Source organism: Lissotriton helveticus, chromosome 9 (assembly GCF_964261635.1).
Source record: "Lissotriton helveticus chromosome 9, aLisHel1.1, whole genome shotgun sequence".
NCBI classification, from domain to species: Eukaryota; Metazoa; Chordata; class Amphibia; order Caudata; family Salamandridae; genus Lissotriton; species Lissotriton helveticus.
Window position 1 is genome coordinate 923,637,347 of NC_136070.1, and position 18,419 is coordinate 923,655,765.

An 18,419-nucleotide genomic window follows, 5' to 3' on the forward strand; every position below is an offset into this window, starting at 1 on the left:
CGTACATTCCAGATCACAAGACCTGGAGTACCTGAAGCTAAAAAAATCAGTGAACCAGGTAAGGAATGAATGGGAAAAGGAGGTCCGGTTTCCATACTTGGATGTACTACCCAGTAAATGGTTAAGGTACGAAATTATGAAGGTTCGGGTAGGCTTAAACCCATGGATGATCGATAGTAAATTAAAAGTAGCCCTGATCCAACCTGATGGTATTTGTAAATGTGGCCTAGGTGTAAAGAATGACATTTTACATATACTATTGGACTGTACATTGATTTTAACAGTGCGAAAAATGTTTTTACGTCCAATATTTTTAAAATACAAGGTGAACTCCCGATCGGAGGCGGTTGCTCTCCTTACAGAAATGTCGTTTTTAGATATCACAATTGCGTTGGGGACATTTTTGAAAGCAACAAGAGAAGCTGTAACGGAGGCATCCAAGGAAGTTGGGAAATTTTAAGACATTAAGATTTTAAAATACGGAGAATGTCAATTTAGTGTTTTTATGGTTTTAAATGTATATAGAATGTTAAAATGAATTATGATGTAAAATTTCTATTGCTAAAGTGGATCCATGGTCTTGTGTATGGTTTATAGACTATTGTCTAAATAAACTTTGTTTTACTACTACTTACTAGCTGCTCCATATTTTCACCCTCATGCCATGCCTCTAAGGTAAGCCTAATGCATTGGGGTCTCCTTTCAATTTCAAATTTGTATTTACCTCACAAATAAATCTCAACATAACTAGTGGAAAAACTGCACCCTTAAACAAAGCATGACTGACAACCAATACCTCCATGCTACTATTAATTGATGCTCCAACATGAGCTACCCCATCCCATACATTTCCACATAACATATTATATAAAATCATAACATATCCATGCATCCCTTCATGTTGCTTTCTTTTCTTTTTTTATCCCTTCCTTATTTCCTCCTTTCTTTCCTTCATTCTTGCTTTTCTTCTGTCGATACTTACTTCCTTATGTTCCATCTCTACTTCCTTCTTCCCTGCCTTCGTTTTACTTATTTTCTTCTGTCTTTCCTTCATTCTTGCTTTTTTTCTTAGTTCCTTCATTCTTGCTTTCTTTTCTTGGTTCCTTCCTTCTATTTTGCTTTCTGTCCTTCCTTCTTTACTCTTTCCATTCTCCTTTTTATTTGTTCTTCTTTCTCTTTTGGTCCTTTGTTCTGCCCTTCCTTCCTTTCCTTCTTTTCTTCCTTCCTTCCTTCTTTTCTCTTCCATTCTTCTTTTTTTTCTTAATTTCTTTCCTTGTTTCTGAAAGGAAAGAGGCTGGCACCCACTACCATCCCAACTGATTTTTTAAGTCTCCGTTAGTCAAGACCTTTTATTAAACTAAATATTATATGTATAATATACTTGCATGTAGGAGTTTTCAGCCAGGTGTCACCTGTTAGTCTGTGATTATGTCATTCACATTTTTCTTCCAACCACTCCAGCATGCAACAGAGGGCTATGTGTCAGCACACTACAGTCACTGGCTCACTTTACTATGACTTATTGCAAGCTGCCACACACAAGGAACACATCCACACACAAAGTAGTTCCTTTCAGTGGCAAGGAGTTCTATAGTAATGTCTGCTGTTTTGCAACCAAAAAAAGAAAAGATTAGGCTGCAACCAAAGTTTCTTTTCTTTGGCTTGATGAAGGCCTGGCTGCTTCTTGAACAATAACATTTTATGAAAACCATGAAAAAACAAAGCAAGAATTGCCAAAAGGCTGACGGCCAACTCCAGACCTATTGGCTTTCCTAACGCTCGTTGTAAATATGCTATTACCACTAACATACCTCAATTTAAAGTGCAAAAGAGTGGAATACAACAAAGATGGTTCAAAATCATCCTATCTCTTACAACCTAACACTGCAGCACATTTGCCCTCTGTATGCCATTTGAGATTTCATAGCTCGGCGAACCATACCCGATGGAAACATTTGAACACTAATGTTTGGATACCTACACCGCCACAACCAACCAGACCCAACCACAACAAACCTGTGATCCTGGGTTGTCCTTAGCGGACTTATCAGCTGGACTGCTGGCCTTCTTTTTAGGGTCATCTGCACCAGCTTTGGGCTTTTCTGCTACTTCAGGAATCTGGAAGTCATTAAAATGTTATGTTAGTTGAGGAACAGCAGTTTTCACTGTCATGCCAACTAGAAACGTAGAAAGAATAATGAGAGATAATCATCACATGACACAATCAGGAATACTGAGCAACAAAGAATGTGTGATCGAACCAAAACCATTTGTTAATCAGATTACTACTCCTCACTGTGAAGGAAACAGGGGAAGTATATGGATCAGTCTTTACCCTTTCTCTTCTTCTGAATTCCCTTTTCCCTTGTTCTTTTTAGGTTTCTCTTTTAGCCTTTCATAGATATGTTCTTACCCATCTCTTTTGAGGGTTTCTCTTCTAAATTTTCAATAGAACGTGTATACTTTGAGGTTCCGGAGCAAAATGGCGTCCGCTGGTTGGACGAGTGAGTAACCAGCTCACGGCTTCTCTCTCCCTCATTCTCTTGGCGTGGACAGCGGGATGAGAAAACTGGAAAGCTACGGGGAAAACTAAAGGCAGAAAACGGCTTGGAATAAAAATGGATCAAAACAAACTCTTGGAATGCAAGAAAGCAGCCAAAAATTGCTTACATTGTATTGGGACGCTGATCGAAAGCCTTTCGGCAAAGCACTTTCACCTGTGGCGGTGGGTGAGAAACATCAGTGCAGCATGGAGGAGGCGTGTTGCAGTAGCTGTGAACTCAATGGTGGCGTGTCCCATCAGCCATGGATGCCAGAATGCCTCCCAAGTCGGCTAGGGGAAGGAAAACCAGAATTACGGGGGACGCGGCTGCGGGAAACAGAGCTGCTGCTGCCGGGCGCAATGTCAGTGTAGCGCTGGAGCTGTAGGAACTCTGGATCCTTCCCAAGAAGGTGAGCAAGGGGAGGACATTAAAAAAGTACCTCAAAAATGTTTGGCAGGACAAAAAAAAAAAACTCTCAACCCCACATATTGTTAAAGTAGATGCAGGGAAAAAGATGGCGGAGGGGGCACCTGGAAACTTGGCCGACCCTGAAGTGAGCAGTGAGGTCTATGAAAAGCTGGTGTCATAACAGCATGTCATAAAAAGCAAAGTAGGCTCGTTCAGAAATGGTTAAGAGAATGGAGCAGAGGTTGGAGAATCAGGTGCTGTGACAGATAAAAATACGACGGCAATAAGCCTAAAAGAGAGTAGCACGAACCTAAAAATTATGGAGAGTCTAGCTCTTGGCTGATGAATGTTTGGAGAAAGCTGTACCTGGAGCAACTAGTAGGGGTATCTGTAGAGAGAGTGATTCAGGGGAGAAGTTCTTCTCTATGTCAAATCCTTCGGACACATCGGATGACAATTTAAGTCATACATTTTGCTCCCAGGAAGGTTCAATAATGAGTCCCGGAAGTGACCAAAACGGTATAAACCTGGAGTATGAAAACCCTCACGAGCCGACAGTTCGCAATAGCTTGTTGTGCGACTACTCTTCCTCATCAGAGATGACAGCTGAAGGGGTTAAAATTATTGGTCACGCAATGGGAGAGAGAGTAGAAAAACAGGACGAAGAAGTATCACTGGAATCAATTTATCAAAGTATTCTTGACCATAGAGTCGAGACCCGGACAGAGAACTTAAAAACACACACTGCGTGTCGGAATTACAGAATACAGTGAGGAGGATTGCCAAGGTGTGTAATGAATTTACAGACAGAATGAACGAAGCTGAAGCACGAATATCCAAGTTAGAGGATGAAATGGTGGCTCAAAAGGCGACGACGGAAGCTATGTGTTACTATAAAGATGATACGCAACTCAAGTTAGTAGATTTGGAGGATCGACTACGGAGGAATAATTTGAGGATATTAGGCATAGGGACAGGACGCTCTTAAATTTGTGGTTGAGCTCTTTACAGAGGCTTTTCCTGAACTTTCGATGAGGAACTGGGCTAGTGAAGTTCAAAGGGCACATAGGTTCCCATTCAAACAACCTACTGCCAAGGGGGACAATCTGATCTCAGGCCACGGGCGATTCTGATTTGTTTGAACAATTTCCTAGCATGCCTGTCTGTATATGACTTTGCACGACCTGATAAAAAGAGGGCAGGGAAGGGTGTTAAATTTCTTTGTCCGGACTGATTTTTGCCATCATACGGTGGAGTAAAGATGGCAATTGCGCCAATTAATATCGCCTTTCCCGGGCAAGGTGGGCACAAGCCTTTTGGTTAAATCCTGCCACATTGAAAATAATCTACAAGGGGCAAGCACGATTTTTTATATCTGAGGTACAAGCGAAGGAATACCATCCATCTATCTAAGCAGGGCTAGTGCAATAGCAATAGTTTTAGACATTTGATTGAATTGATATGGAGCTATAAGAACAATGTCATGAGGGTTTCTGTTAAAAGATATGGCAATATTTTTAATGTCTTCTGATGATGATTTAATTTTTGGTTTAGGCTGCTTTCTTTGAGAAACAAAGATAAGAATGACTGAGAAGGAGGGGGTTCATCGGGTAGTAAAGTTATTCTTCATCACAATGGCTATTAGCCGAATTGCCTGTGTATCGAGGAAATGGTGGAGGATGGGGCTGGGAGTTAGCTGGGGAGGGGGGTAACTGGGGCTTTTTTGGTGGTGGCTTGGGCTAGGGTGGGGGTTGCTGGGGTGGGTTCTTCGGGCAGGGGTGGGGATGGGCAGGAGGGGGGCATTCAAAAATCAATCCATAGCAAAGTCAATTTGGTAAATATGTGCATCATAGAGCTCTGTGCAGTAAAGATATGCAGGGGGTATTTTGGATTGGCAAGACACACTGGGCAACATGATAAAGTGGGAAACATATATGTTCATTTAATGTTTGTGGCTTGAATAATATTAGTAAGAGGTAACGGTAACAGCTGATTTACGTTTAATGAAACCTGATATCCTGTGTATTCAGGAGACACACATACCCTGGAATACACGTATTGTATTAAAAGAGTTAGGATTTACACTCCTAAAGGTAACCCAGCAGTCTATCACAAGCAGGGGTATGGCTATTTTGGCACAAACAGAATTTGTGGGACTGGAAGGAAAATGGTTGACAATTTTGGAAGATGGGCTATTGCTGAGTGCATACTAGGGGGCACTAAGGTGGCAATCTGTAGGGTATATGGATCGAATTTTGATGAAGCAGCAATCTTAGGGGCTTTAAATGTAGAGTTGGCACATGTTGGATGTTAATATAGATAAATATATGGGTCAGAAACCCAAGGTTTTTAAAGCATTACGGCAGCTCTTAAGGGATCATGTATTGGTGGATGTGTGGACAACTCTAAATCATCCAGACCCAGGGTTTACCTTTTAGTCATATCCTCATCATAAACTAGTGCGGCTGGATTATGTTTTCATGTCTAGGCTATTTATTGTAGGGGCAAAAATGCAGGTTTGGACTAGGATAATAGCAGATCATGGCCCATTGTTATTGGATGTCTATAGTTTTCATCAAATGAAGGTGGGTAGGGCATTTACTTTTAATAGGAAGCTTTTATTGGACAGTGTATTCATTGACCATATGCAAACTTGGGGTTATCAATTTCTTGAGGTTAATAGGGGATCCACCTCTTGTGCTATTGTATGGGACGCTCTCAAAGCGGAAGTGCGTGGAGAAACGCTTAGTTATGGATTGGCTAAGAAGAAGCAACAACAGATTTTGATACAGGGACTCTTGGGGGGGGATCTAAGGAATGTGGAGCAGGAACTTACACAGATGATAAGGCTGGGACAAGAAGTCAAGGAAATACAAACTAAGAGTGCGTGTTGTAAACCTAAAATCAATGGGGTATGGTGTAAGGAAATTGCTTGTCAGTATAAGCTGTATTAACAGGATAGGTATAAATATGGTGAAGCCAGAGGGTGATGCTTGGCACAGAGGTTAAGAGTAAAACAGTCTTCGCAGAAAATGAAGGCACTGTTGGATTCAGCCGCTAATATGATTGAAACTATGGACGGCATCTTGGGGGTATTTTATGGTTTCTATAAAGAATTGTATACACAGAGTGATTGCAATGAGCAAGACATAGAGAGATGTTGTCAACAATTGGATTTAGCTGGGTTAAGACAAGAAGAGCAGGGGCCATTGAATGCGTCGATAACCCTGCAGGAGCTTGAGGAGGCAATAGGGTCATTGGTTAGTGGTAAAGCGGCAGGACCTGATAAGTTGCCACTTGAGTTTTATCGAATGTTCTTTCAAGCACTTAAGACCGATATGTTGGCTACATTTCAAGAAGCACAATCTGGGAATCCGCTACCCTCATGGCACGAGACCAATATAGTGGTCTTTAAAAAGAAAATAAGCCTTAAATCTGCCAGGGTCATATAGACCAATCTCTCTGTTAAACGCAGATGGCAAAGTATATGTGAAAATATTTGCAACAAAGCTGACACGAGTAATCACGCCCTTGGTATCTATCTATCTATCTATCTATCTGTATGGATTTATACCCAGCAGGGCCATGGTCAATCATATAAATAGAGTGATTACCTTGATAGATTATGCTAATACACATCACAGCAGGTTAGGTCTGATTTTTCTCGACGCGGAAAAAGCATTTGACTGTGTCTCCTGGTCGATTTTATGGGCTATTATGCGGAAGATAGGGTTTGGGCAGCGCTATATTAGAGCCATACAAATTATGAATAAATCACCCCAAGCTAGGGTTTGTGTAATGGGTAGAGAATCAGAACCGGTGTATATCAGTAGGGGGATAAGACAGGGCTGTCCCTGCTCCCCTTGCTATTTGTTATATACATCAACCCTGGTAATGTTGTAACAGAGTGATCGGATTACCTCTATGATATGCGGGCAGTATCAGGTACAGGTTTTAGCTTATGCAGATGACATTGCGGTGGCAACTTCAGACCCAGCGCAAGCAGCCGTAGAGATAGAAAGTCTGGCCTATAGATTTGGGGACGTTTCAGGCTATAAACTGAATCTTACAAAAACACAGATTGTATGTACCAAAATGGCATGCCCGGAAGATGCTCAGGTAACAGACGAAGCCAGGTATCGGAGTATCAAAATCAGGATGTCTTTGCAGGATTTATTTGAGGTCAATTGGGGAGGCATAGTTTCTGGGATTCAACAGCAGTTTGATCGGTTGGAGTGCTTGCATCTCTCGCTGGTGGGGAGGTGCAATGTGCTCAAGATGAGTATCTTTCCCACAATGATGTACTACTTTAGGGTGGTACCTCTAGAGTTAACTGGAATACAACTGCAGAGAGTGCAATCTATAAGCAATAGGTTTTTATGGGGACAAAGGAAAGCTCGACAGGCGTTCAAATTTATGATGCTACCACGTGAACTGGGGGATACCACAATGAAAAGAGCAACTTAGAGGAATATAACCATATATAAAACCAAAGTTGGTTAAAAATAATCCTATTACTGAAGTCCTACATTGCAGCACATTTGTCCCTATAGCCCATTTTGGATTTCATAGTTCAGCAAAATCATATCAGATGCAAAAACGTAAACACTAACATTTAGATACCTACACAACCTCAACCAACCAAGCTCAAACACAACAAACCTGTGATCCAGGGTTTTCCTTGGCTGGCTTATTATTTTCCTGACTACTGGGCTTCTTTTTAGAGTCGTCTTCAGCAGGGATGGGGTCTGTTTCTCCTTCAGGATTCTGGAAGTCATTAAAATATAATGTTAGTTGAGGAATATCAGATTTCCCTGGCACGCAGCCTCCGTGCCATTTTCAGTTATTTCTCTCATCAATTTTTGCCTAATTTCAAAGCTGGAGACTAGAAAGATGGAATTAATATTATGACATCACTAGACCGCAACGCAATCTGGAATATTGAGCAACAAATAACCTGATTTACAGTCAACACCACCTGTTAATAAGATTACTATGCCTCATTGTGCGGAAAAAAGAGGAAGTGAACGGATCAGTCTTTACCCTTTCCCTCCTTCTGAATTTCCTTTTTCCTTGTTCCTTTTGGAATACTTTTTTCTCCTTTCATTAGACATGTCATTACCTTAGCTCTTTTGTGGGTTTCTCTTCTAAACTTTCAATAAAACCTCTAAAGCTTATCACTTTACGTGAGTCTGTCTTTAATTCGTTATGCAAGTTTCCCATGAAATTTTACATTTTGTGTGTATTTCATAACCTTATTTTAATTATAGGACTACTTTTACGTTTTCTCTAACTTTATTGGGCCGATCAAATCTTTCCCTACGTGTCTTAGCCTTTTATCCTTGTGTAGGTCACTCTAATACACTTACTATGGATGCTTTAATCCTTCATCTATTCGTAACCCTCCCTTAACTACTTCCATTTTGTCTTTCTGTAAATAACTCTTTCTTTAGATCAATCTTCACTTTATCTATTGTGTCAGGTTCCCGATCACCCACTCCTCAATTCCCTTTATGCTTTCACTTATCAGGTGTTTCTGGAAAAAACTTTAATTAGGTCATTCATTTTGTGATCTCTATACCCTCTCCCTTTTTATGGGTCTATTTAAACGGTTAGGTCTAACCGGTTTCTCTTTTGCGAACCACGTTTTGCCCTTTTTCTGTATGTTTGATGTTTTATCACTTTTCATAAAATTCCATTTATAATCTCTTTTTTTATGTCGCTCTGGTCTTTGCACTGGGTTTAGCATCACTCTGTGACTTTTGTAGCCGTTAATTATACCATGTAGGTCTCAGTTTACCAGGTCTCTATTTTTTTTATAATTTCCTTTTCGTGGCCATTCATTAATTCTAGAGCTCTACCGTTTCTAATTTCTGCGAGTTTCTGTCCTCTTTTTGTGGCTGTAGTTCTGCCATTTTCTCTTTGTATGTTTCTTTCCATCTGTTAAGCTTCCAATTCTGTAGCTCTCTTTACAATTTGTTTAGGTGTGTCTTTGCTCTCTTCTTATGGGTCTCATTTAACCTTTGCTCTTTTATGGATTTGTGTTTTATCCTAAGCTCTAGGTATCACTAGTCTCTTTCTCCTGTTGTAAATCACTTATTATGCTTTTCCAATTTCTGTGTCTCTGTTTATCCTTTCATTGGTCCTCTCTCTTCACAGGATCTCTTTTTGTGGTTGGCTTTTACCCATTTTCTAGGTCCTTCTTTATCCATTCCATTTTTTGTAGGTGTATTTTTACCTTTTCTCTACGTCACTGTCTTCTGCAATTTTTTCTCTTTTTACGGGTCTCCTTTGTTACAATTTATTCGGGTTGGCTTTATCAATTTTTTCCTGTTAATCTTTTTAAAGGTCTTCTTAGTTTATTGTTTTGCTTACCTTTTTTATGTAGACCTTTCCATTTAGTGGATCTCTCTTGCCTTATATTTTTCCCACCTTACCTTTCCTCTTTGTAAAGATTATTACTTTACCTCTGCTTAACTGCTCCATTTACCGCAAGTGATTTTGTGGATCTTCGTCACTCCCTGTTTGGGTCTCTGTTTCATCTTTTGACTAGATCAAGCAATACTGTGTGAGACTTTTTTGTAATCAATTCTATTGTTATTGATCTCCATCTATTTAGAGTTTCACTTTTATTATGCCATTCTTATCTCTTCTTTCAGTCTATCTTAACCTTACTTAATTTTGTGGATCTGCCATGGACCATTTCTCTAAGCATTTTGTTGGTCTTGCTGGATAGTTTTTCTTTTTGTGGCTCCTTTGCCACAAAGTTCCTAGATTTTCTTCATTTCCCTTGAAGCTTTCTTCAGTCTCTCGGTTACGATTTCTCTATGTATCTATGCCCCTATGTCTATTTGTGAGTTGTTTTTACTAGGTAGCTCTCTTTTGAGGGTCTCTCATTACCATTCCGCCTTCGGATAGTCCTTATTATACCATTTCCATAAATGTGGTATACTTCACATCCTTTTGTGAGTCTCATTAGTTTTTGTGGTGTTAGTCACCATTTCATAGATCTGTATTTACCTTGCTTCTCATTGTGGATCTCTCATTCATACTTTCTCTAGGTCTCTCTCTTCATCCTTTTACTTTTTGTGAGTCTGCATTTTACTCTTGGTCCTTCTATACTATTTCTTCCATGGATAGCTCATTACCCTTCCCCACCTTGTGGACCTCTATTTTACCCTTTGATTAAAGCTCTACATAACCTTCCTTTTTTGTCACTTCTTTACAATTTCTCCTTTTACCCATCCTCTTTTTGTAAAAAAGATTTTCTATCTTCCTCTTTGCATCTTTCCTATATATTTTCATTAGATCTGTTTTTGACTTTTGTCTTGTAACGTGTCTCAGTTTTACACTTTCCAATGGTCTGTCGCTTTTTCACCTTTGCGGAGTCCAGATTTCTCTAAATCCCATTTACTGATTCATGGCTTTCTTTTTACCATTTCTTTAGCAGTCTCATTAACGAGTCTCTTTGTGAATCACAATTCAGATGTTCTATTTTTGCAGTTGCCTTTCACCCTTTATATAGGTTTAATTTAATTGTGTCTGTTTTCTGCCTCTTGTTTACTGCTTGCTTTGCATCAGTTTACCCATTATCTTTTCATGAGTCTATTCTCTTTCTTTCGCTTGGTTTCGGTCTACCCCTAAACATTATTAGTCTTGTTATTAACCTTTCCGTTTTGTGTTTTTTTTGTAGGTCTGCTTTTATCAGTTATCTTTTTGTGTACCAGTTAGTTACACATTTTCTAGGAATCCCCTTACCCTTTGCCATTAATAGATCTATACGTCTTTAACCTTTCTTTTTATGTTTTCTTTCGGAGTGTTTTATATAATTTCTTTTTGAGTATCTCTCTATTACACTTTCGTTAAGTATCTTTATAATTTAATTTACTTTATGTCTCCAGCTTCTTGTTTTCTAGTGGCTCCTTGGTTTGTTAGGTTCTTTTGCAATCATGTTTTATAATTTCCTTTTGAGTGGACCCCTTTTCCAGATCTCCTTATTATATATTTTTGGGGGACCTCATTATACATGTTCATTTTTGTGCCTTTGTCCCTATTAATCAGTCTGGTTGCCAAGGCATGTTTTGTAGATGTGCCCATTACCCCTTACACTAGGTCTCTGCTTATACATCCCCTTATTTTGACTCCGTTTACCCTTCTTTTTTAGGGCTCTTTCCTTAACCTCTCTCATTTTTGCGGATCACTATGTTCCTTTCTCTTTCCTAAGGTCAACCCTTTTAGTTATGTTTTTCTTTTTGAGGAGCTCTATTGACATCTTTAAGTCGATTTTTATTATCCATGCTATTTAGTAAATCTAGCTTGAACCTTTTAATTTTATATAGTCTCTACTCAATGGACTTGTCTTTCTTTCAACACTTCTTAATGGCTAGATTTCTTTTTTTCTCTAGGCCTCCATACAAATTCTACAACAGTGTAACTCTTTTCAACCTTCCCTTTACACAAAGCTCTTTTACCCAATCTCTGGGTTACCCGTTACTCTGTTTTTTAAGCTTTAAATGTTTTCTAGATCCATCATTACCTTTTATCTTTTTGTGAATCTGTTTCTAGAAACCTCCTTACCATTTCTCCTTTTGTTGATCTAACCTTAACTTCTCCTTTCGCTGGTTTATTTTTACACTTTCTTCAGTCCTCGTTAGCATGTTTCTTTCTGTACATCACACACTACACTTATTCTTTTGATGGCTTGTTTTGAACATCTTTTACAGAGTATTGTTTTTTTCAATTCACTAGATTTCATTTTATTATCTGAATCTTTTCTTTATGCTTCTCCAAGTACCTTTTTTCATGCTCTTTTTTTTTTTGCAGGTATCTTGCCATGCTTTCTGATCTATGTCTCGCTTCTTAAAAATCAGTTTATCCTTTCCATTATGGGCCTCCCTTTAACTCGTCTGTTTTGTAGGGTTCTCTTCTGTTTGCTTCTAGGACTACCTGTACCTGCTGTTAACTCCTTTTCTTTTACCAGCTCTCCAAATCACCCTCTTCTATTTCCACTTCTTTTGGATCTCTTGTTGCTCTTCCATTTCATAGGCCTTTTTTCTTTTCTTTTTAAACACTTCTTACGATGATCCTCTCTCTTTTGGCACCCTTTCTTTTTGGGACAGTCTTTCAGCCTTTCATTTTTTTTACTAAGTCTCTTTTTAACCTTTCCTTTTTACTGGATTTCTGGCTTTGCTGTGTGTTTCTATTGTACCCTTTACATAGGCTTGCTTATACATCATCTCTTTTTGTGGGTAATGTTTTACCATCTAACCTTTTGTGAGACCAGTATCACCTTAACTTTGCACGGTTCACCCTTTACCCATTCCGTTTTTATTGGTGTAATTATACCTAATGTTTTATCCATTTGCCCTCTCTCTTTTTGAGAATCACAAGAGAACATTTCTGGTTTCAAGTTCAATCTTTCAATAGGTAAATCTTCACGCTATCTTTTTCCAAGCAATGATTTATGCTCTCATTGGATGTCTTTCTAAATCTGTCAGGAGTCAATACTATACCCTTTCTTAGATGGATCTTTATGTTTACACATTTTCTGAGGCCTTTTTCCAAGCTCGCTTATCCATTTTCCGCTTCATGGGCCTGGTTTGACTTTACCTTTATTCATGGTTTATTTTTACTCACTTTAGTAGTAATTTTACATTGTCTCTCTTTTGCCGACTTCTTTATCCCATTTATTTTTGTGAAACTTCCTCCCCAAGGCCTGTTTTGTCATGTCTACTTGGAAGTATCTAGGACATCTTTTCGCTAAATTGCACTTTATCAATTTGTTTTGTGAATTTTTATTTTATTCTAGGTCTCTTAATATTTCCTAGTTTTGTGTCTCTCATTACCATTTCCCTTTTTGTGTTTCTCAATTCACCCTTTTCTGTACTCTTGATCTGAGTCTTTTTGGTATTGGTAACAGCATCTTTTGGTCTCTCATTGCCCTGCCTTTCCTATTCAATATTTTCTTTAACCTTTTCCACAATCTGCTGGAAGCATTTCTCATAGGAGGAAAAAGTATTTCTACTTTACCGTTTATGTATTTTTGAGGCCATCATTAGGTTTCATTATGGGCGCCATGGGTACACTTGCAATAGGTCACTCTTAATATTTAACTCTAGGCAAATCGCTCATACTTATTAAAAAGATTTCCTTTGAAACGTTCTCCCTTTGTAGGTCTCTCTTAGCCTACATATTGTTAAGACTTCAGAATTTAGGGTTCTCATGTCCCAGTTTCTTTTTCTGAATCATATTTTAGCTATTCTATTTGTGTCTCTTTTGTACCCTTTCTCTAGGTCTTACTTCACTCACTCTTGTTTCCAGCTTCTCATTTACCCTTTTACTGGTCTCTGTGTTCTTTATGTATGATACCTCTATTACTCACTCTCTGTAGGTCTCTTAGCCTTTTAGGTTTTCACATATCTCAGTTTAGAGTCTATCTTCTGTTTACTACTACTTTAGGTCTTTCTTTACCAATCTTGTTTTGCTAGTCTTCCAATTACCCTTTGCCATACACATCTTGACTATTTTAGACTTTGTGTAGATCTCCCCGTGGATCTTTTTCCTCTTTCCAGATGTATGAGTGAGTTTTGGGACTGAAAGTTTACAAAAGTTCTAAGGTGCCTCTTTTGCCTTTTTATGTCTATCTTTATTCACTCGGTTTTCTGCTTTTCTCGCTAGCCTATTTCTTGTTTTGTGTGCATCTCCTTTACACATTTGCTAGGTCTCACTTTACATCCATTTAGTTTGCATGGATAAACCCTTACCATTTCTGTTACTAGTTTACCCTTAATGTAGACCTATCTTTTTCTCATCTTTTTTGGGTGCCTTTTTTCATTCCTTTAACTTGATTTTTACTCTACTTCTGGCTCTCTCAAGGGATTAAGACTGTCCTTCGAAACTTTAGCAAACACTCACTAATTTGTCTCAGGTCACAGTTGCCTACTTTTAATCTTTACCCTTTTCCTAATCTACTTTTTTCCAGTTCTCTTTCTGGAGATCTACACTTTCTCCTTCCTTTTGTTTCTCTTCTGCTCTTTATTTAGGCCTGCCTTTGACTCACATACTTGAGAGCATCTCTCCTATACACCCTTGGTCTTTCGTTTACTTTTTGCTAGTGACTCATGCATCTTTTCTCAAAACTTCTATTTTACAATTTCTTCTTTTCAAGGATGTCCTTTCAATTTCATAGTCTCTTTTTATCCATTCATTGACTCTTCCGCTATTGTACCTTTTTTTGTGAATTACATGTTACCTTTCCTTTTTTGCATGCATTTCTCTTAACACTGCTATAGGTATATTGTAAATGTGTCTCTTTCAGTCTCTGGTATCCTTTCCCATTCACTTTTTAAACTTTCTTTTGATCCGCCTTATTTTTATGGGTCTATCTTTGCTGTTGCTCTCATAGTATTCTAACCCTGTATTTTTGCAACTTTTGACCATTTCCCATTAGGCAGATTTCACTTTTGTCCACTATTTAGCTTTCTCTTTGTCATGTCTAATGTTTTGCTACTACACAATTTTTCTAGGTATCTCTTAACCCTTTCGCTTTGGGTCAACTCCTAACTATCCATTACCTTTGCCTTGTTTACCTTTATTTTTAGACCTTCGTCTTTACCTCATCTCTTTATGCAGGCCATCCTTGTATACTTTAATTAGGCCTGTCAAACAGTCTTTAACACTGTAATGTTAAAAAGAGGACCAATATAAATGGACCCTGTCTGGCTGGGGTGACAAAAGAAGGGCCCTGCCCAAGTGTCACCTAACATTTGCCAGTGACAGGACAGCCTCTTTGAAGTGTGCCCCTAGAGTCATATGAAAAACCCCAGCAGACCTGTCAATCAAGATGTGATAGTCAAGCAGGTTTTCCCGCAACCGTCAATAAGGACCCGCAAAGCCCACCCTGCATATTTCTGTTGGGTTCACATGGGTCATCTGTGCCCATTAAGGTCAGCCTATTGTTTGCTCCTGGGAGCAAGTTCACATCCCATTCAAGCCTATCCACATTGCTATTTGCTGGCTGGCAGAAGTGGGAGAGCAAAATGCGGATTTCGTTTTCAGGGACGTCCGGTACAGCAAAGGCAGCGTTCTAAAAGTAATCTTTCCAAATTAATTATAACTAGGGCTCACGGTTTTATGGTATTCATTTTTTTGCCATTTCCGTCTGTATTTATCCAGATTTATTTCTTGGGCATTTTTTCTGTATTTACACAAATTTATTTTTGCCACAAGCAAAAGACGATGCTACAGCTAGTATTTTTCCACATTTATTTAAATTGACAATGCACACCAGTGCATGTGACATTATGCCCATTATTTGGGCATAATGCCCCAAATATGCTTAAAAGTGCTATCACAAGCCATTTGTCTCAGAGCCTTGCAGTTTCTGTCATTGGCAGAGTGCCACATCCTCTCCCCCACTGAACACCATACTGCCCCGCTGAGAGAAACTCACGCTGCCTTCAGCTGCAACCCAATTGTGCCCCACTATAAACACCTGGAAGCAATTCAATTCAAACTATGCACTAGACTACAGTAATATGCTGCCTAAAAAAGTAACCACATAGTGGGAAAAAGCAAATACTCATAGGGAATACAACTTAAAGCTTTTACACTCATTCAGAAATCAATGAGTGTTTTTGCTTGAAAAGCTAACAACATGAAAAGAAAAGTAGCGCTTTACTGGCAAAATCTGTAAGGTGATGCTAATGTGTTTCAGTGTAAATAAAACCAATCTGGCCACTTTGCGACTACTCTGTCTTGCTTTATTTAGTTATGTATTTATTATTTGCATTTAAAAAAAAATGTTCTCTCCTCCTGAGGCTGCATTTAGGAGTAGAAAAATGTCAGACAAAGACATATGCAGCAAAAGTGTTTCTTCTTTTTTTGGATCCATTTCATTGTGGTGCTTAAACCGACTCGCCTCTTGTCTCCTTTCTCAGCCCACGCACAATAAAGCTCTTTGTAAGTTTCCTGAAGCTTAAACTGGGTCGCCGGTGGTTTTTTTTTCTTCTCAGATCTATAAGGCGAAACAGTCTTTCACATAAGTCAACGTAGGCAGTTCTTAAGTCATCAAGCAGATTTATGAGTTAAAACAATGAAGGACGTGTATTAAAAAGGAGGGCATTTTTTCTACGCCTCTCTGCTTCGAGTCCTTCGGCACCTCGACTGGGGACAATATCGACGCTATACATCACAAAAATGGCTGAACTGAGGTTAGTTCCTATTTTCACCTGCCTGTACCGCATCACGGGGTTGCAAACGGAGGCTAGATGAGGATTTGTTTACTGCTGTTGCTCTGGCTGCAACTGAAGCAGTTCGCAGCGTGGGCGTGGACTGTAAACTGGCTGGTTTAATATACCGCACCAGCCCTTTTTAGGTCTCGGCCTGCGTAGGCTGCGCTTGCACAGTCTCGCAGGGGAGATCTTATGTCTTAGAGTGTGGGGCTTGAACTCGACCCTCTTCGCCATTGGCTGGCTTCCTAAACGGAGGCCAGCCATTGGAGGAGAGGGGCGTCACTCCGTTTAAGCCGGGATTCGGGGGGGGGGTTACTTTCTTTCTCCCCTTTCCCATTGGCTGGAATTTTACATTCCAGCCAATGAGAAGATAAGAGAAAGAAAACATGCCCCCGAATCTAAAAATGGCGCTGCGTTTCTCGGAGGCATTCCTGCCTTGCCTCGGAGAAAGATGGTGATGTTGGACTGCCCTCCTGACAGCTTGTTTTCTATTTCTATTAGGACACATTGTCAGAATTCCCAGAGGGAAGCAATCGAACGAGTGCCTGGTTCACTCGCTTCACTGATGCCACTCGCGATATAGTTGAAGGGGGGGGGGGGGGGGGGGGGAGGACTTTTCATTTTTACAGCTACTCCTTTGCGCTTGAGTCTGCAGCACTTCCCTCTCCCGTTGTGCGTGTCTACGTGCCGGCACAAGACCCCTGGGTATCCAAAGTCTTCAATTCCCTGTCCCCTGCCTCACGTGCTGCCGGTGCCCTGCCGGCGTCTTTCGCTGCCACAGCTAATGGACCCCTCCACTCTGGGGAGAGGCGTCCTCATCCGTGACAGACGTACACATCCAAGCACACCAAAAATGAATTATTGCAAACGTGTCGATTGAAATATGGTTTTTCTGTCTTCCTCATCTTCTCATAACACAAACCACAAAAGGTCGTTACAAAAGCAGAGGTTCGTAGTCGTTTGATTCTCAGCTCCACCCCTCCCTTGACAAATGGATGCTTCCGTGCCGTCCCTTTGTAGGACTTTTCGGCTTCTGAGCTTTAGTTCTTAGAGAAGCTGAGGGAACAGCCGGAGTGGCGGGAGAGCAGGAGAGTTGAGAACCCCGAGGGTCGCCGGGGACACTGGGACACGCAAGCTGCGCATTCATCCTTTGCCTGCTGCAGGGCCGTACTTCGGCTCTTTCTGGAGCTGCTCGGCTCCGCTCGCCTCCCCCCCTTCCCTCTGCCCGCAGCCCTCCTCCGTCCCGCTCTCGCCTCGAAGCGAAGTTTGAGGGCACCAACGCAGATAAGTTGGCGCGGTTCATTGCAAATGGAGGGGAGAGCCAGTGCAGTTGGAGGGGAGAGCCAGTGCAGTGTAAGGGGAACCACTAAAGACGGAGGGTTAGAACACCGGGGGTCGGGTGTGTAGTGGAGACAGAAGGCACTGTGGAGAAGAGTGCAGTACGGGGATGTATTGGGTGCGTACACTGAGGTGTTGTGCGTAGAAATGCACTACGTGGGTACCGTAGGAACTGGGGTTGCAGTCAGGGATTCCTTTTTGGAGGTCTGCGGCGTGGGCAGTGAGTGGGCAAGATGCAGCCTGCACATTAGAGCTAAAGGTGGCGTACCAGTCTTTGAATCCCATAAAGAAAGCGGATCAAGAAAGGTATAAACTAAATACTCACATCTCCCATCCATAAGCTCGCCATGTTTCCCAAGCCCCTGGACCGTTCCCCCGCCTACTTCGGACTCCGACTCTTTCTTACTGGCCAGAATGTGCCTCTCGGTAACAGCCTGCCAAGAGGATTAGCTCACACAGTCAGAGAACACTCTGCCGCTCTTACGAACAACTAGAGCACTAACTGCGTTACTCAACTGTGTCAGCGTATGGCGACATGTTGCTGCGCCTTACGCCCCAAGCTTCAGCAGCCTGCACTTTCTTATGAAGTGGGACTGTGGGAGGCATGAGTCTGGGTGTAAAAACGGCTCTTGTTGAAGCAGCTTTCTAATGCAGACGTAGCGTACTTCGGCTCTTTCTGGAGCTGCTCGGCTCCGCTCGCCTTCCCCCTTCCCTCTGTCCGCAGCCCTCCTCCGTCCCGCTCTCACCTTCCCTCTGCCCGCAGTCCTCCTCCGTCCCGCTCTCGCCTTCCCCCTTCCCTCTGCCCGCAGCCCTCCTCCGTCCCGCTCTCGCCTCCCCCTTCCCTCTGCCCGCAGCCCTCGTTGTGCTTGCTTTTCTGCCCCCCTGTTCCCTCGTTGTG

At 40.9% G+C, this 18,419-nt stretch overlaps 1 protein-coding gene across 4 annotated transcripts in view; it reads right to left on the reverse strand.

The window, feature by feature from the left end:
- The window catches only part of LOC144782007 (transmembrane protein 87A-like), a 416,501-nt gene that overhangs the window by 258,635 nt on the left and 139,447 nt on the right, over positions 1 to 18,419 (reverse strand). For all 4 annotated transcript variants that reach the window (XM_078661114.1, XM_078661113.1, XM_078661112.1 and 1 more), the window contains exons 6-7: positions 7,614 to 7,718; positions 2,017 to 2,118 (exon numbers count right to left, since the gene is read on the reverse strand). In XM_078661114.1, coding sequence (XP_078517240.1) covers positions 2,017 to 2,118; positions 7,614 to 7,718 — 207 coding nt within the window. The remainder of the gene's footprint in view (positions 1 to 2,016; positions 2,119 to 7,613; positions 7,719 to 18,419) is intronic.